The sequence below is a fragment of the Pipistrellus kuhlii genome, unplaced genomic scaffold (genome assembly GCF_014108245.1).
Source record: "Pipistrellus kuhlii isolate mPipKuh1 unplaced genomic scaffold, mPipKuh1.p scaffold_m20_p_6, whole genome shotgun sequence".
Taxonomy (NCBI): Eukaryota; Metazoa; Chordata; class Mammalia; order Chiroptera; family Vespertilionidae; genus Pipistrellus; species Pipistrellus kuhlii.
This window is the reverse complement of record NW_023425562.1, coordinates 55,321,856-55,339,935: the sequence shown is the minus strand read 5'-3', so window position 1 is coordinate 55,339,935 and position 18,080 is coordinate 55,321,856. Positions and strand designations below refer to the sequence as shown.

The 18,080-nt window shown below is 54.0% G+C and overlaps 2 protein-coding genes and 1 long non-coding RNA gene across 6 annotated transcripts in view; 1 reads left to right on the top strand and 2 right to left on the bottom strand.

Moving 5' to 3' along the window:
• Positions 1 to 4,614, top strand: part of LOC118708009 — a 22,154-nt gene extending 17,540 nt beyond the window's left edge. The window contains exon 4 of the long non-coding RNA XR_004984441.2: positions 4,584 to 4,614. This is a non-coding gene — a long non-coding RNA (uncharacterized LOC118708009). The remainder of the gene's footprint in view (positions 1 to 4,583) is intronic.
• The window catches only part of RBCK1 (RANBP2-type and C3HC4-type zinc finger containing 1), a 22,895-nt gene extending 11,874 nt beyond the window's left edge, over positions 1 to 11,021 (bottom strand). The window contains exons 1-2 of one of the 3 annotated variants that reach the window (XR_004984440.2): positions 1,571 to 2,053; positions 212 to 356 (exon numbers count right to left, since the gene is read on the bottom strand). Coding sequence is in view for 2 of the 3 variants with exons in the window: in XM_036418878.2 (XP_036274771.1) it covers positions 212 to 356; positions 1,571 to 1,592 (167 nt within the window). In the remaining variant the exon portion in view is untranslated. Of the gene's footprint in view, positions 1 to 211; positions 357 to 1,570; positions 2,054 to 11,009 lie in introns of those variants that run through there. The other 2 variants (XM_045574628.1, XM_036418878.2) reach the window with 2 other exon arrangements.
• TRIB3 (tribbles pseudokinase 3) overlaps positions 9,086 to 18,080 on the bottom strand; it is a 10,947-nt gene continuing 1,952 nt past the window's right edge. Inside the window, exons 2-4 of one of the 2 annotated variants that reach the window (XM_045574629.1) lie at positions 14,417 to 14,707; positions 11,572 to 11,861; positions 9,086 to 10,392 (exon numbers count right to left, since the gene is read on the bottom strand). In XM_045574629.1, coding sequence (XP_045430585.1) covers positions 9,900 to 10,392; positions 11,572 to 11,861; positions 14,417 to 14,707 — 1,074 coding nt within the window. In that variant the 3' untranslated portion in view covers positions 9,086 to 9,899. Of the gene's footprint in view, positions 10,393 to 11,571; positions 11,862 to 14,416; positions 14,712 to 18,080 lie in introns of both variants that reach the window. The other variant, XM_036418882.2, reaches the window with a different exon arrangement.

The window sequence follows — 18,080 nt, the reverse complement described above, 5'->3', positions numbered from 1 at the left end:
TCACTGATGTTTCTCTCTCTCCCTTTCTCTTGCTCTCTGAAATCAATAAAAATATATTTAAAAAATAAAAACAAAATGCAGTTTGATATAACAGGTATAAAGTAAATTCTGTGGAAAAGGGAAAAAACGAACTGTTCTATTGGCAAGAATATATTATGGCCCACTAGGGTGCAGTGAGCCCTATGCCCCTGGCCCGCCGGGCCCCCCTCACCTGATGTCCTGTGTTGGGGCGCTCTCAGGCTTCAGTTGCACTCTCAGGGGTACCCGTTGCTCTGCCAGCCAGGTGGCACACTCCATCGCCACCCGCTCGTCCCCACCTGCCACTGCTCGGCTGAGTCTCAGGGCCACCTCCTCGGCTAAAATTCAATACAGTGGAAGCCAGTTAGCACATTTTTCAGGATCTGGGATGAGGGAATGAGAAGGTGATCCTTTTACATGCTGCTTCCTCTGTCATCCCGGTGAACTCCTACATATCCTTCAGCACCCAGCTTAAAAATCCCCTTCTTGTCTGGCCAGAATGGCTCAGTGGTTGAGTGTCAACCTCTGAACCATGAAGTCAGGGTTGGATTTCCAGTCAGAGCACTGAGGACATGCAGGAGTCAGCCAATAAATAATTATCTTTCATCATTGATGTTTCTATCTCTCCCTCTCCCTTCCTCTCTCTGAAATCAATTACAAATTATTTTTTTTTTAACTTTTCCTGGGAAGTCTTCTCTGATACTCCCCAGTCCCCTCCCTGCTTATTTGGTTCTATTTTTCCTTCATACTCCCAGGTCCCCCATACTTCCATTCATTTATCTGACAAGCACTTATTGAGCTCCTACTGTGTGCCAGCCACTGTCCCAGAAACTGGGATTCAGCCAGTAAATTAGCTAAACACAGTCCCTCTCTTCATGTACGTTTCACCCTGGTAATTACACAGACAAGTTTAATAACGGGGAAAAATCAGATTGTGATCCATGCTTGCAAGGAAATAAACAGGGTGAGATTAGAGAAGGCCTCTGGGAGGAGGTGACACTGAAGCTGAGACCTGAAAGAGGAGCTGGATATTTCAAGACACAGTTGGGGAAGAGTGTCCCAGGTAGAGAGAAAGGTAAGGGCAAGGGTCTTGAGCAAGAAAAGGTTGGATTAGATCAGAAAGAATCGGGTGCGGGTGTGTGTGTGTGTGTGTGGAGGGGGCGCTCCAGCAGAATGAGCAGGAGAGTGGATGGAGGAAGGCTGTGAGGTCAGCAAAGACAGCAGCAGGGCCCTGTGGGCGATCCAGGGCCCCAGGCTTCGTTCCAAGAACACGGGGACGCCCAGGAGGATTGAGCAGGTGGGGCAGGGCAAGAGGCGAGGCGAGGGCCCTTGGCGTTCAGGTCGGCGAGGTCTGCCTCCCCCCAGAAGGTGTGCTTGTCCTCTGGGCGCGGAGGCCCCGCGTAAATGAATGGCCCGCTCCCCCGGAAGTAGCCGGCCCCAGGGAGGAAGTGAAGGGCAGTGGGCAGTGCCCTCTCCTGGCCTTTCTGGGCAGGGGAGGCTGGTCCGGGCACACACACACCCCCCCCCCTGGAGCTCCCCAGGCTGTGCCCACCTCTCTTGGTCTTCTCGTCCATCGGGCGCGCCTGCTCCCATCACCCCCGGCGGGGCAGCGGCTCGGGGAAGGGCTGGCCCGGGTCCCCGGGGAGCGAGCCCGTGGCCTCCGGCGCGGCCCGAGCCCGCGGTGCGCCTCGCGGTCCCCGCCGGCCGGCGCGGGGCATCACACTCCCGCGCCGGGGACGGGGCTGGGGCAGGGCCGGCCAGACCCCGCGCGGGAGGTGCGGGCAGGAAGCGCCGAGCCCGGCCGCAGAGGGCGACGGAGAAACCGGACCGCAAGGTGTGCGGGGCGAGCGCCCCCCGGCGCCCGGAGTTCCGCCAAACTCCCTGCCCTCGAGGAGGAGGGGGGGAGGGGAGCGGTTTCGGCGGAAGAGAAAGTGAAAGTGAGGCCCCGGAAGTGGGACGGAGAGTGTCGCCAGATCCGGGGCACCGTACCCCGCGCCCGCCCGCCCTCGGCAGTCTCGGGGGACGCCGCCCGCACCCCCCGCCCGGGGACTCGGCCTTCCCACCCTGCCCTTTCCGGCCGCGCCGCGGGGGGCGGGGCGAGGCGGGGCGGGGCCCCTGGGAGGGGCGGGGACCGCGGTGGGCGGGGCCTCGGGTGGGGAGGGGCCTGTGTGGGTGGGCGGGCCCTCTGGGAGGGCGGGGCTGGGGCGGGGCGGGCCTCAGCTGGGGAGCCCCGGCACGCGGCGGGCAGACGCGGTCCTCCGCTTTGTCTGCAGAAGAGGAAACGGAGAGTCGGTTCCAGCGCCGCCCTGAGCCAGCCAGGCTCTGCCGCCTCTCGGCGTCACTCTCCCTTGCATTGGCCGCTAAGTTTGCATTTGCTCGCCACCGGCTGGACGCTCTGATAGCCTGTGCCTTGATTTTCCTCCCACCCCTTATCCCATAGGTCATCAGGTGGCCTGTGGGCTCCACCTGCAGGAGAGACCCAGGTCTGTCACCTCTCACCTCCGCCCGCCCCGCTGTTCCTCCATTTCTCCTCTGGTGTTTTGCAACAACCTCTTCATGGGTCCCTAGTCCATCTCCCCCTCCCCCAGCTGTCAGAGGGCCCTGTTAGAATGTAAATCAAGCCCTCACCGGCTTGGCTCAGTGGACAGAGCGTTGGCCTGCGGACTAAAGGGTCCCGGGTTCGATTCCAGTCAAGGGCATGTACCTTGGTTGCGGGCACATCCCCAGAAGGAGGTGTGCAGGAGGCAGCTGATCGATGTTTTTAACTCTCTATCCCTCTCCCTTCCTCTCTGTAAAAAAATCAATAAAATATATATTGAATATATTTAAAAATAATGTAAATCAAATTATGTCACTCCTCAAAACTGCCCCAACAGTTCCCAGCTCACTAAAAATAAAAGCCTGTAAAGTGCTTCCTCTCCTTTGCCTTCTCCCACCTGGCTCACTGCGTTCAAGCCCCACTGGCCTCTAGGTTCAGAGACAAGACAGACCATACACCGCCCTCAGGGCTTTTGCAATTGCCATAACCCAAATATCTTCATGGCTTGCTCTCTCCCTTCATTTCAATCTTTACCCGAAAGTTTTCCCTGTCCACTCTACCTAAAATTCCATATACACACCTACATATAGCATTTCATAGCCTCTTTCTTGGCTTCATTTCCCCATACCCTCCAAAGCATGCATCACTATGTAACAGCATATTTTATTTATTTATCTTGTTTTTTGGCTGTTTCCCTCTTCTAGAAGGCAGACACTTTTGTCTGCTTTGCTCACTACTGAGTTCCTGGTGCTTATGGATTATAGTATGCTAGAGGCCTGGTGCATGAAAATTCATGCACTGGAGGGGGGGCCCTCAGCCTGGCCTGCCCCTCTCACAGTCCAGGAGCCCTCAGGGGCAGGAGGTGACCCAGCCATCAGGGGAAGGCGATGTCCCAATCACACCTCTGCTGCTGCCACTCCCCGGCCGGCCCTGGTTCCCTGAGCCTTGGGCAGCGCTGGATGGCTGGGCAGCCACCATTCCAAGGCTTGCCTGCACATTGAGCGTTGACTGGGCAGCTGCCATCTGAGGCTTGCCTTCGCCTCAGGCTGGCCCTGAGGGGACTGGGGGACTTCGGAGGCAGTCACACAGAGTAGCAGGACCCACCTGGGGGCAGGCCCGGCCATGCCACGTGCCTGCCACCCCAGCGGGACTGGGGGCCACCATCTCTGAGGGTGTGGCAGTCAATTAGCATATTCCCTCTTTATTATATAGGATTAACTAGCGGCTGGTGAGTGAATTCCTGGATGGGGTCCCTTGCCCTGTCCAGCTATCAGGGCCGATCGGGGAGAAAGGGCCAACTGGCCCTGGGGGTCAGGGCAGTAGGGATGCTGGGAGGTTGGCTGGCCAGGGGAGGGGCTGCAGGAGGTTAGCTGTAGGAGCACCCTGACCACCAGGGGCAGCTCCTGCACTGAGCATCTGTCCCCTGGCGGTCAGTATGTGTTATAGTGACCAGGCGTTCTGGTTGCTTAGGCTTTTATATAGATAAATTGAATCATCACTTTCATCTGTGATCACTTTCCTTTTGCCTGAAATGTATCACAGGGGTCTTCAAACTTCTCTCATTATGAGAATCACCTGGTGGAGTTGTTAAAACACAGATTCCCGGATCCCAACTATAAGAAGTGCTATCAGGAATCTGTGTTTTAACATCTCCACCAGGTGATTCTCATAATGAGAGAAGTTTGAAGACCCCTGCTAAAAAAAGAGGTTCTCAACTAGACTTTTGAGTCACCTGGGGAGCTTTAAAAAAAATTCTAAAACCCCACCACATTTCAGGTCAATTGACTCAGAAACCCTGGGGGTGAGCCCAGGTGTCAGGAGTTTTTACCAAAGTCACTGTCTGGTGTTCGTAATGAGAAGCCAAGTTTAAGAACCACTGTTGAGGAGAGTCCTGGTGACAAACTTCCTTGGTTTTTGTTTGAAAATGTTTATTTAGAACTCATTTTGTTGTTGTTGTTGTTAATTCTCACCTAAGGATGTATTTTCCATTGATTTTTAGAGAGTGGAAATGAGGCCAGAGACAAAGAGAGAGAAACATCAATGTGATAGAGACACATGGATTGGTTGCATCCTGCACATGCCCCAACCATGACAGAGGATTGAACCTGCAGTCTGTGGGCCAATGCCCTAACCACTGAACAAGCCAGCTAGGGCTAGACCTCATTCTTGAGAGACATTTTCACTGGGTATAGAATTCCAGTAGCATTCCATCACCTTGAAGACAGCATTCCGTTGTCTTCTAGCTTCCATGTTTGCTATTGAGACATCACCTGTTAGTCTGACTGCTGTGAGGTGTGTTTTTTTTGTTGTTGTTTAACAGTTTTATTGCTATTTAATTTATTTTATTTTGTTTTTCTTTTCTGTGATGTAATTTATATACCATAAGATCCCCCTATCTAAAGTGTACAATTTAATGGTTTCAAGTACAGTTAAGAGTTGTGTGACCATCACCACAATCCAATTTTAGAACATTTTTATCACCCCTTAAAAAAAAAAAAAATGATACCCAATTGCAGACACTCCCCATCTGCCACCCTCCAGCCCTCAGTATCAATCTACTTTTGGTCTCTATAGATTTTCCTATTATGGACATTTTACACTAATTAAATCTTACCTTATATCGTCCTTTGTGACTGCCCGTCTTTCGCATAGCATACTGTTTTGGGACGTTCATCCCTGTTGTGTGGCTGTTCTTGTGAAAATGATCTGGTTTTCCTTTCTGACTCCTTTAAGATTTTTATCTTTGCTCTTTTTGCATTTTCATTTTGTGATTGATGTCTGACGTCTATCTCAGCAATGTCCTTTTTAGCCACATCTAATCTTTTGGGTTTTTAATTTTAGTTATTGTGCCTTTTATTTTAGAGGATCTGTTAGGTTTTCAAATCTGTTATGTCATTAATATAATCCTTGGTCATAGTATCAAGTCTGTTGTTTATTTAAGCCCTGTGAGTAAACATTTTGTTTTTAGTTAACATTTTTTGTTTTATAATTTGTGTATGATAGATATGCTGCCTGAGCGCTGGATGTCTGTTTCTGCTGGGTTTCACTCCCATTGCCTTATTCCTCCTGCTGGCCCTGCTGCCGTACGATGGCCATGTTCCCTGCAGCCCTGAGGTGACCTGCACAAATCTGTCTCAGCGGAGATGCGGTCTTTCAGGCGTTCTGGTCTCAGCCTTGGCCCTTCGAGGGCAGAGACCCTTCATCCCGGTGGGTGAACTACAGGCATTCGAGCCTGGGTTCAGTCCCTCGGTTCACTATCTGAGTGACTCCGGACAAAACAGCCGCCCTCTCTGGGCCTCAGTTTTTCCCTCTGTACAATGGTGGTCATGATGTAGGGTTGCTGTGAGGATCTGTATCAGTTATTGGTTATTGATTGTAACAAATCATCCCCAAACTTAGCAGCTTAAAAACAACAGTTTCTATTAGTTAAGAATTTGGGAGCAGTCCTAACTGGTTTGGCTCAGTGGATGGAGTGTCGACCTGCGGGCTCAAGGATCCCAGGTTCAATTCCCGTCAAGGGCATATACCTTGGTTGCGGGCACATCCCCAGTGGGGGGTGTGCAGGAGGCAGCTGACTGATGTTTCTCTCTCACTGATGTTTTGAATTCTTTCTCCCTCTCCCTTCCTCTCTGTAAAAAAAAATAAATAAAATAAAATAAAATAAAATATATTATATGTTTTAAAATAAAATAAAAAGAATTTGGGATCAGTTTCTGATGTCATTTGACTAAAGGTCTCTCATGAAGTTGTAGTTAGGACTTTAGCTGGGGCCTCAATCATCCGAAAGCTCGATGGGGCAGGAGGACGAACTTTCAGGAAAGCCCACTCATATGCCTGGCTGGAGCTGGTTAGTGCCGGATGCTGCGTCCCTCACCACGTGTACCTCTCCATGGGTGACTTGCGTGTCCTAGTCCCATGGCAGCTGGCTTTCCCCAGAGCAGATGATATAGGCATCAAGGCAGAAGCCACAGAATATTTTATGGCCTAACATGCAAAGTCATACTTCATCATGTTCACAGCCTTCTATTGGTTACACTGGTCAGCCCCGCTCAGGCTGGGAGGGAACTACACAAGGGCATGCACTCCGGGTCTCGAGGACCAAGGACACAAGGCTGGCTACCACATGTCCAAAGAGAGAATGTATGTAAAACCGTGCCTGGCACGTGGTACTAGTATGTGCTCACAGTAAACATTAACCATTCCTAATGCGTGTGCTGGCTTTGCTCTAGGCGTGTGGGATCCACACAGTAACTGCTTCCATTCCGTCATTCAGCAGACACTGAGCAGCTGTGTGTCAGGCACTGGCCTAGGAGCTGGGGGAACAATAGCAAACAAAATATAGTATGAAACTAACACAAACAAACATCTAGAATGATCTGCTGGGGGGGGGGGGGGGCCCCTAAGTGTTATGGAGAACCACAAAGGCAGGGAAGCGGGGAGAGGATGATGAGAGGATGAGGGCTACAGGTCTCTCCCCATAAAGCTGATACGACAGTCGTGGTGGCTTGTGGGGAGCAGCTAGTGTTTGCACAGGTTCAAGCCTCGGACTGATGAGAGGGCACAGTCCTCTCATGGCCACGTGCATGTCCCAGCTTGGGGGGCAGAGCCCTCCCAGCACAATGATAGCCAACAGCTGTGGTTGTGAGCTTGAACCTACGGTCCGAACGCGTGGCCCCACGTGCCTGAGTGATGTGGGCTGGATGGAGTTCAGGTGCATTAATTGGGTGGGATCGAACCCCCGATAATGTTGTAAACATCTTGGCCACGCCCTTACTTTGCCTTGTGAAATCTGGCTGTAAAATAAAGACATGGCTTGTAGTCCGTGGCACTGGCGCTGTCTCTCCATTAGAGGACAGCGTCCCACTGAGACCCAGCTTTCATTCATTTGTCTGTCTTTTCTCAATCCTTCACCGCCCCCACTTGGGCTCACTGAACCTGGCTGAACTGGCACGGCACATAAGGAGCCCTGGGGCTGAGCATGCCATGGCCGGGCCGGCTCGCCACAGTGGCTCAGAGTTTGACCTCTGATAAAGCCCTCCCCCACACCTGTGACCCCATCCTAGCCTCTCAGGCAGGTAGAATTAATACCCATTTTACATCTGAGCTGGAGTCAAACACAAAACTAAGCTTAGAGCACTAGTTAAGTATACAATTTTACCTATATGTTCCCAAAAATTCCAGTTTAGCACTTCTTAGTTGGGATTCAGGAATTTGTAGTTTAACAACTCCACCAGGTGATACTCATCATGAGAGAAGTTTGGGAAACACTGAAGAAGGAGCCATAACCAGTTTAGCTCAGTGGATAGAGCATTAGCCTGCGGACTGAAAGGTCCCAGGTTCGATTCCGGGCAAGGGCATGGACTTTGGTTTCGGGCATATGCAAGAGGCAGCTGATTGATGTTTCTGACCCATCAATGCTTCTAACTCTCTATCCCTCTCCCTTCCTCTCTGTAAAAAATCAATAAAATACATATTTTTTTTTAAAGAGCTGACATGAGCTGAGTCCCTAAGTCACATGTGTCAAACACAAGGCCAGCGGGCCAAATTCGTCCCGCCAGGCCTTGCAATGTGGCCCGCACCGCACTGTCATCACTGCACTCCGCTGCGTTTCCATTACAATGACAGTTTATGACTGTTCAGTAAACCATTCGGCCCGCGATTTAGGCTGGATTTTAGATTTTGGCCCCTTCTCTGAGTTTGACACCCCTACCCTAAGTCATCAGGATTTCTCCCAATGCAGAGGCTCTCCAACTAGAATGCGCAGCCACCACGAAGAGGCTTGTTAGGAGGCAGACAACCCTCCCGCACAGCCCACATCTGCATTTATTTTTTATTTTTAAAAATGTATATTTATTTTAGAGAGGAAGGGAGAGAGAAAAAACAACAAAAAACATCGATGATGAGAGAGAATCATTGATCAACGGTCTCCTGCTCACCCGCACTGGGAATGATTGAGGCCCAAACCTGGGCATGTGCCCTGACTGGGAATTGAACCTTGACCTCCTAATTCATAATAGGACAACTCTCAACCATTGGGCCACACCATCCCGGCAAGTATCTGCATTTTTAATGAGGGCTGCGGTGGCGCAGGGGCGGGCAGGCCTGCTCTGACAAGTGCCAGAAGAGGCTCCAGGTCCAGCCACACAGAGAGGAAGGGAGCAGACTGAGGCCCGGAGACACCACGCAGCTTGACTCTAGGCACCAAGTTCTGCAGTGGGACAGCGCCACCCTCTTTCCTCAGGGCACAGATGTCTCTGACAGCAGGGACAACAGAGCGAAGAGGCAGACAGGCCGGAGCCTTCTGCATCAGCCAGCCCTGAAACCACCCCCCTGTGGACTTCGTGTGTGAAACACATTTCCTTCTGCTTTAAGCTACTTTGACTCAGGGTTTCAGGTTCTTGCAGCCAAAACTGACCCCCGGTGAGACCCACAGCCTCCAGAAGAACGGGAGGGAGGGCGGAGGACGCGCCGTGGGGCTGGTTTGGGAAAACTGAGGAGAGGCCAGAAGAACTGCCTGGGAGAGATGAACGTATTCCATAGCTCCTTTATTAGGCACAAGGTAAAAATATATACTCAGAGCATCCCAAACCTATATAAACCTATGCTGATGTGGGGTTCGGGACCCCAAGAGTCCCCAGAACTGGACTTAGGCCTTTGCAGGAGGCCAGGGGCAGACCCCACCTAATCCCGTCCCGACTCCAGGCAGCAGCTCAGGTCACGGGCTGCTGAGACGGGCAGGCCTGGACCCTCATTCCAAACCACTCCTTGAGCTGGATGAGGACCCGCCTCACGGTTTGGACTCTCGGTCTTCCCGCCCAGATCCGTGGCTCCGGCCTGGACAGAGGCTCCTCTGGCCCAGAGGACGCGGCTGCCGGAGCCGAGTTCGCAGCGGGGCCTGGGCTCGGGGCCGGAGGCGCAGGGAAGGGGCCTGAGGCTTTGGCACGGACGCTGCCCTTCCTCTCAGAGGCGCGGCATACGAAGGCCGCGGTGGGTCTGGAAGGGACTGTCCGTGAGCGCCCCGCCCAGGGCAGACGCTGGCCTGTGGGCAGGAGGAGCACGGACAGCCCCGCGGGCAGGAGTGCTGTCTCCGTCCACAGCTGCGTTCTCAGCACCTGGGGCAAGGCGCACAGCGAGCTCCCCACAAAGACGTGTGGAATGCACCAGCCCGTGTGCACAGGCGTGCGAGCCACACGGGCGTGCCTACAGCACACGTCAGCACGCCTCCCCTTTTCTCCCTCCCAGAAGGCACGTAGGGTTTATCTCAGTTCAGAGAGGCAGGAGGGAGCTCGGGGACGCCCCAGACTCAACCCACAGTTCACAGCTGAGCGTCGGGTGGGTGGTCCTAGCCATACAGGCCCTCTTCCCTTTCTCCCTCCTCTGCCTCAGCGTCCTCCAGCCCCGGCGCTTCGGGGACCACCTGGTCAGCCTCCCAGAGGGGGGCTCGGGGTGGGCCTGGGGGGGCCAGGGTCCCTCGCAGCCAGGGGTGCAGCAGGATCGCCGAGGCCGGGAGACGCTCCGCCGGCTCGCGGCGGAGCAGGCAGCGCAGCAGGCAGCGGGCGGGGGCGGAGAGGTCCCGGGGCAGGGCGTAGGTCCCCCTGCGGATCTTGCGGAACAGCAGGGCGGGCTCGGAGTCCTGGAAGGGGTAGCGGCCGGCCAGCATGGCGAAGAGCGCCACGCCCAGGCTCCAGACGTCCGCCGCCTTGCCCGAGTAGGAGGCGCGGGAGCTGAGGATCTCGGGTCCCACGTAGGCCGGGCACGCGTGCTTGTCCCACAGCGAGTCGTCCGGCCCGGTCAGCACGCAGGCGTCCTCCAGGTTCTCCAGCGCCAGCTGGGTCCTGTGCAGGGATGGGGCAGCGGTCAGCTCCTGCTGGGAGGCCCACCCCCACCCCGCCTGTCTCCCTGCTGGTCACCGGCTTCCCCAGGGCCTGGCAGACACCAGACAGTCCTGCTGGCTGGGTCCCTGAGCTCACTCACTGTGCTGATGAGGAGGCCCAGGCCCAGAGAGGTTAAGCCATTGCTCGGGGTCACAGAGCAATTGGATTTGAAACCGAGACTCTGAGAGAAACACATTCAAGCCCTGACACATCCTGCAAAGTCCAAGGTTTGGGATAGGAACAGGACGCCAGGTCCCTGTCTGTTCCCTCTCCAAAAATCACTGACTTTCCGTTTTAGAGGAAAAGGTTCCTGTGGGGGAAACTCAGGGCGCATTTCGGCAGTGGCCCCGAGTTGTGTGTGACCTTGAAATCCTGGAGACATCTTGGCAATCCAGCCTCTCCCCTACCAATCGGGAAACGAAGGTCTGGACACCCTGGGCCACCCAGAGTCTGCAGGTCACCCAGTCAGGCCTCCCACATCTCATGTTCAGAGAGAGCGAGGGCCCTGGCTCTGAAGTCACATCCAGGGACAAATCCCAGCTTTGTATTATTCTGCTGTAGGGCCTTAGGTTATGGACCTCTCTGGGTCTCAGCTTCCTCACCTGCCACACAGGGACAGTCCCAGTGTCCACCTCATGTGTGTAAGGACCCAGGCCGCGTCAGGCAGAGCAGCGATGCTCTTCATCACGGTCACTGCTGTCACAAAGGCAGTGCTGCCCTGGCCGGTTTGGCTCAGTGGCTAGAGCATCAGCCTGCAGACTAAAAGGTTCAATTCCAGTCAAGGGCTTGTACCTTGGTTGCGGGCACATCCCCAGTGGGGGGTGTGCAGGAGGCAGCTGGTCGATGTTTCTCTCTCATCCTATGTTTCTAGCTCTCTATCCTTCTCCCTTCCTCTCTGTAAAAAAATCAATTATATATATATATTTTTAATAAATAAAATAAAAACTGATGGAAAAACACGCTCTGGCGAGGATTAGCCACAAAGGCAGTGCGTGCTCCTCCCCAAGGGGCTTCCCCCAGGACTGGGCCCACCTCCTCCCCGGAGCCGGGCCGTGGGGCTGGTCCTTGCGGCCCTTCCGCCTCCCTGAGCTCGGTCTCCCCAGCAGGGCCCCCTCGGGCGGCCTCTCCGGCCACACTCACCTCTCGCTGTCGGTGAAGACGAAGCGCCGCAGCTTGAGGTCCCGCAGGACCAGGCCGTGCCGGTGGCAGTGCGCCACGGCGGCCGCCATCTGGCCGAAGAGCGCGGCGGCCTGGGGCTCGGGCAGGCGGCGAAGGCGCACCAGGCCGTGCAGGTGGCCGCGGGGCCGCGGGAAGAAGGCGTAGAGGCGGCGGGCGCCCGCCAGCACCGCCGCGGGCCGCGCCACGTGCGGGTGCGGGGGCAGCCGCGCGTAGGGCGCCAGCACCTTGGGGCCCTCGCAGGCCGGGTACACCTGTGGGCGGAGCATGGCGTGAGCACAGGGGACCGCACCGAGCCCGGCCGGACCTCGGAGACTGTCCGCTGTCCCCGGTCCCCTCTCTGCCGGCTCCATAGCACGTAGGATCACCTGGCATAAAGGATACCTAGTCCCTTGTTTGCTGCCCAAGTCCTTCACAGAACCCAGCCGGAGGAAACATCGGCAGATCTTTGTTTCTTTTCTTTTTAAAATATATTTTATTGATTTTTTTTTTTTTTTTTTTTTACAGAGAGGAAGAGAGAGGAATAGAGAGTTAGAAACATCAATGAGAGAGAATCATCAATCAGCCGCCTCCTGCACACCCCCCACTGGGGATGTGCCCGCAACCAAGGTACATGCCCTTGACCCGAATCGAACCCGGGACCTTTCAGTCCGCAGGCCGACGCTCTATCCACTGAGCCAAACCGGTTTCAGCAGACCTTTCTTAGCCCCAGCATGGTGCTCGCAGGGACTCACAGGTTTGTTCCATTAATGAATTAAGCTGAAAGGTTTGGCTCAGTGGCTAGAGCAACGACCTACGGACTGAAAGGTCCCGGGTTCGATTCTGGTCAAGGGCATGTACCTTGGTTGCAGGCACATCCCCAGTAGGTACATGTGCCCGCAACCAGAGGCAGCTGATGGATGATTCTCTCTCATCGATGTGTCTAACTCTCTATCCCTCTCTCTTCCTCTCTGTAAAAAGTCAATTAATGAATTCGGCGACAATCTACAAAGGCAGGTTGTTGCTCTTTCTGCACACCCTGACCAAAAGACCCCAGGCGTGTGGAAATGACAGGTACAGCCAATGACAGGCCAGCCCCCGCAGCTCGTGCTTCTCAATGCTCCTAAACAATCGGGGCCGCAGGAAAGCCTGCGGCTCTGGTTCCAGCTCACGTTGGTCATTCCCCTCAGCGAGGACTTCCTCCCCGGTGGGAACAGGAAGGAACCCTGGTGCTGCCGGAAGGGGACCCACAGGTCGGGGGCCCCTTATAGTATCTGGGGCAGAGCACCGGGGAGCTGCACCAGGCAGCTCAGAGCCCCGATAAAGCTGATGGCCGGACCACTTGTCCAGATCCGTCTCCCTGTCCACCGCACCCCCATCCGCAGGAGCTGGAGCCAGCTGCTGCTGCTCCCGGGGGAGCCTTAGGTCCTCTTGCTTCTTGTTCATCCCCAAGGGGACCCAGGCCCCCTCCTCCCCCTCCCTCGTTAGTATGTGCCCGGGTCTCCCCTACCGCCCACGCCTCTGCCCACCGGGAGCAGATCTGCTCTGCTTGTGTCCGAACCACGTGTCCCAGCACGGGCCACGTGGCTCTGGGCTCAGCCGGCCGGGGCCCACTCTCAGCTCTGACCCCGCCTGGCTCGGTGATGGGGCAAGTGACGGCATCTTTTTGAGCCCCGGTGTCCTTTACCTATAAACGGGCCCAATAACAGTAACCACCTCATAGATCCTGAGAAGAGATTATTGCTCACACTGAGCAAGCAGCACAGGACCTGGTGCACAGCAAACACCCGTGTAATACCTTCTCATCTCTGTGGGCTGTGGCCTGCCAATGTCTTGTGTGGGCCTGACCCTCATGGGGCCTTGGTCCTGCCTGGTTCCTGATTTCGGCCTAGAACCCTGCTCCTTGCCCTAGGAAGCCAGGCCCAATGTTATGTGGATTCATGCATGACCCTTCTCCTCTCCCGACCTCAGTCTGTATTTGTAAAATGGCCGTCGGTTAGGTCCCCCCATATCCAGAATTCCAGTAGCTCTGATGCCTACTCTATCTCCTCTCTCTCTCTCTCTCTCTCTCTCTCTCTCTCTAAATATATATTTTATTGATTTTTTTACACAGAGGAAGGGAGAGGGACAGAAAGTCAGAAACATCGATCAGCTGCCTCCTGCACACCCCCTACCGGGGATGTGCCTGCAACCAAGGTACATGCCCCCGACCGGAATCGAACCTGAGACCTTTCAGTCTGCAGACGGACGTTCTACCCACTGAGCCAAGCCGGTTTCGGCATATCTCACCCTTGTCTTGTGCCAATGTCTTCCGTGGCTTCCCACAGGAGGTCCTCTCTAGTGGTCATGCCCAGTGGCTGTCAGCCCCGCTCCTGCCCGGACTGCACACCCTCTCCACGTGGCCGTTGTGAAGTCCTGTGAATGCCCTGAAGCTCCCTGCTCTCTCCCCTCCAGGCCTCTCTGCACAGCTGTTCCCGCCTGGGCCTCCCTCTTCCCGCTTCTCCCCAGCTAGCTCCTGTCTTTTCTGACACCCCTTTCAGTACCTTAGAGGCCCTTCCCCTCTGCTCTCCTGGTCCCTAAGCTCCACCCCTGCAACCTGGATCCATCATGGGGACCTAAGCTATGAATTCCCAGGGCTGGGACCATCTGGTTTACCTCTCTGGTCACACACAGTCCAGCCTGGGGCTTGACAGAGAGTGGGGGCTCACTGGCTGCCTTCCCAGTAAACACAGGACTGAGTGACTAGAAGGGTCCCTCAGGCCTGACAGCCCTCTGCAGCCTGGCTCTTTCCAGCCCCGGTGATGCCGGGGGAGGGCCCCTGGGGCATTACCTGGCAGGTGTATTCGGTGCCTGTGGGGCAGTGCAGGGCCCGGTAGGCCCGGCCGCCCTCCTCGGGTTCCAGGAGGACATAGGGCCCCAGCCGGGAGGGAGTGGTCACAGCGGGGGCACGGGCTGGCGCAGGGGGTGGGCTCAGGGGCAGAGGGCAGGGGGGCAGCCTGGGCTGGGGTCCACTTCGAGCTTGCTTCCGGGGGGGACCCTGAGCATCCAGGTCATCGTCCAACGTCAGCTGCTTCTTCCTGGAGGGAGGGCCCGTCGGAGCTGCCAGGGGAGTGGCTGGCATCTAGAAAGAAGGAGAGAAAGGCACCAAAGTGAGGCTGTCTGGGGCTCCTGTCCTCCCTGCTGATGGGAGGGCACACTGGCACAGCTCACACGGAGGGTGGCGTGGCAGTGAGCACCACACCGACAACGGCATGCACCCTTGACTGGGTGCCTCACTTCTGGGATTTATCCTCCAATTAAAATACCCCCAAATTAGCCTTCGCTGGTTTGGCTCAGTGGATAGAGCATCGGCCTGCAGACTGAAGGGCACATGCCTGGGTTCCTGGCTCGATCCCGAGTATGGAACGTGCAGGAGGCAACTGATCAATGATTTTCTCTCATTATTGATGTTTCTATCTGTCTCACTCTCTTCCTCTCTGAAGTCAATAAAAATATTTATTTTTATTTTTTATTTTTTTATTATTTTTAAAAATATATTTTATTGATTTTTTACAGAGAGGAAGGGAGAGAGATAGAGAGTTAGAAACATCGATGAGAGAGAGTCATCGATTAGCTGCCTCTTGCACACCCCCTACTGGGGATATGCCCGCAACCAAGGTACATGCCCTTGACCAGAATCGAACCCGGGACCCTTCAGTCCCCAAGCCAACGCTCTATCCATTGAGCCAAACCGGTCTTGGCTAAAAATATTTTTAAATACCCCAAAATTAAATATGTAAACTAATCAGAGCCTTGTGTCTAAGAGCAAAAGGCAGAAAACACCCCCCCCCCACATGTCCAGTAGTAGGGGGCTGGCTAAAGCATCAGGCGATAGCCAGAGTGCAATACCATACAGTTCTGACAAAGAACCCGGAGGCTCTCTCCACACCAATGTGATGATACAACGTGATGATACAATGTGATGATACAATGTGATGATACAATGTGATGATACAACGTGATGATACAACGTGATGAAACAACGTGATGATACAATGTGATGATACAACGTGATGATACAATGTGATGATACAATATGATGATACAATGTGATGATACAATGTGATGATACAAGGAGGCTATTCCTGTAGCCCATGTGACAGAAACAACGGAATGTCCATCATTAGGGGACTAGTCCCATAAATTACATTTCATCCACACATGGGGCAATTGTACCCATTTGAAAGACCGAGGCAACTCTTTATTGCTAATTGAAAAGGTCTCCTGAGTGAATTACTAAATGAAAACCAAAAGCAAAGTGGAAAGGTGGATTTGGTAGTTATTGACAGGAAGAAAGAGAGACTTTGCATGGTATCTACTGAGTATTATAGGGTAGGGAGCTGGTACCTATGAAAGGGAGAAAGGGGTGGTAGGCAAGGGGAAGGAGGGAGGGAGGGTGATGAACGAATGAGGTAGGTCCGTATGACTGTGTCCTCTGGAATGGATATATTGTCAAGTGAACAAAGCGAGCAGCCGAACAACACACCCAAGAGGATCTCGTGTATGTAAAAGCCCAGCAGCGTACACTGCCTGTCTCTCCATATCTGCACAGCAATCGCTATGGAAAAGCATGGGAAAAAGTCTGGAAGGACCCAGGTGTAAGCAGCTCAGGGCCTCCTGAGAAACTTCTAGAAGAGGAAGGGATTTGGCCAGGAGGCAAGCGAATTTTTTGTTTCAATGTTTTAAAATAAAGATTGTACATTCATTTATTGCTTGAGTGTTTCAAAACAGATGAGTGGATTTCTTTTATTTTCAGTTGTGAACTTGACGGCTGCCTGTGGCCTGAGAGCTGCCAGAGTGAGAGTCCACACACGGAATGAGCTGCTGCCAGCTCAGGCTTTCCCTCGGGAAGAAGCGAGGCAGGCCGGGAGGGCTCTCCCAGGCCCCAAGCGTTCCTTCCTTCAAAGGTGGAGGAAGTCACCAGCCTTGCAGCTGTGTGTCCGTGTGCGGTGGGTGAGGCACAGCCAATGGCATGTCAGGCAGAAGCTTCTCTCTAGAACCCATCCGCCCACCCATTCAGAGTCCAGCGGTGGGACAAGGAGGCCCAGGTGTAGGGTGTCAGAGGGAGAGACTTGGGCCTCATTAAAGACCTTCCCAACAGTTTGAGGCGTGATTCATGGGGGAACATCACTCAGAGTCAATTCTCAGGTTGACACTCACCCTAGAGCCGTGGTCGGCAAACTCATTAGGCAACAGGGCCAAATATCAACAGTACAACGATTGAAATTTCTTTTGAGAGCCAATTTTTTTAATAATATATTTTATTGATTTTTTACAGAGAGGAAGGGAGAGAGATAGAGAGATAGAAACATCGATGAGAGAGAAACATCGACCAGCTGCCTCTTGCACACCCCCTACCAGGGATGTGCCCGCAGCCAATGTACATGCCTCTGACCGGAATCGAACCTGGGACCTTTCAGTCCACAGACCGACGCTCTACCACTGAGCCAAACTGGTTTCGGCGAGAGCCAAATTTTTTAAACTTAAACTTCTTCTAACGCCACTTCTTCAAAATAGACTTGCCCAGGCCATGGTATTTTATGGAAGAGCCACACTCAAAGGGTCAAAGAGCCCCATGTGGCTCGCGAGCCACAGTTTGCCAACCACTACCCTAGGGCATGGGCCGCCTTGGGAGGGAGGGAGCCCCCCGCCCCCACTTGAGTAAAAGGCCATAATCCTGTGTCGGTAAGAATGCAATTGGGGGTTGCATTTGTCAAATATCCCGACTGGGTTATTTGCCCTGGGCAAGGACTTCAACCTTCCTGCCCCTCAGCTGCCTCACAGGCTACAAATCTCAGGATTTTTGTGGGAAGAAATTAAAATACAAATAGGGTAGTATGGCCCTGTTACATGATAGGTATCAGGAAATAGTCACTACTGTATTATTACTACTATTACTACTATTCCATAGATGAAGTTGGCCTAAGTGCTACCCCTGGGAGCCTCAGAAATCTCCCCAGGGATAGGCTAGGATGACACTCCCAGGTTTTTCTGAGCCAAGCAAGGTGACCCCTGGCTGTGTGGACGCTTGTGCCTGGGACGCAGGGACAGCTGGAGGGGTTCTCCTGAGGTTGTTCACCTTAGTATTGTGTCCTATCCATGCCTCAGAACCGGGTGTGGCTGTATCTGAGGCCATAGATGAACAAGGGAATTGGCAGGCAACACGGAGGGACCTCCACTATAGGTGGGGGCAGCGCCTGATCCCTGACACCCCAGGGTGCGGGACGAGGGCAGGTCATACTAACACACACTTACACAGCAGGGCAGACAGGTGTGCACACGCCCCTCAAAAACATACTTCCTCCGAGCCAGCAGCCCAGACCCGCATCCACAGCAGAGAGGGCACACACGTCATTAGGTGGCACACACGTCTCCCTCCGTGGGCAAGCGTGCACGTGTACACACACACACACACACACACACACCCAGAGCTTTCCCACCTATCGCACTGATAC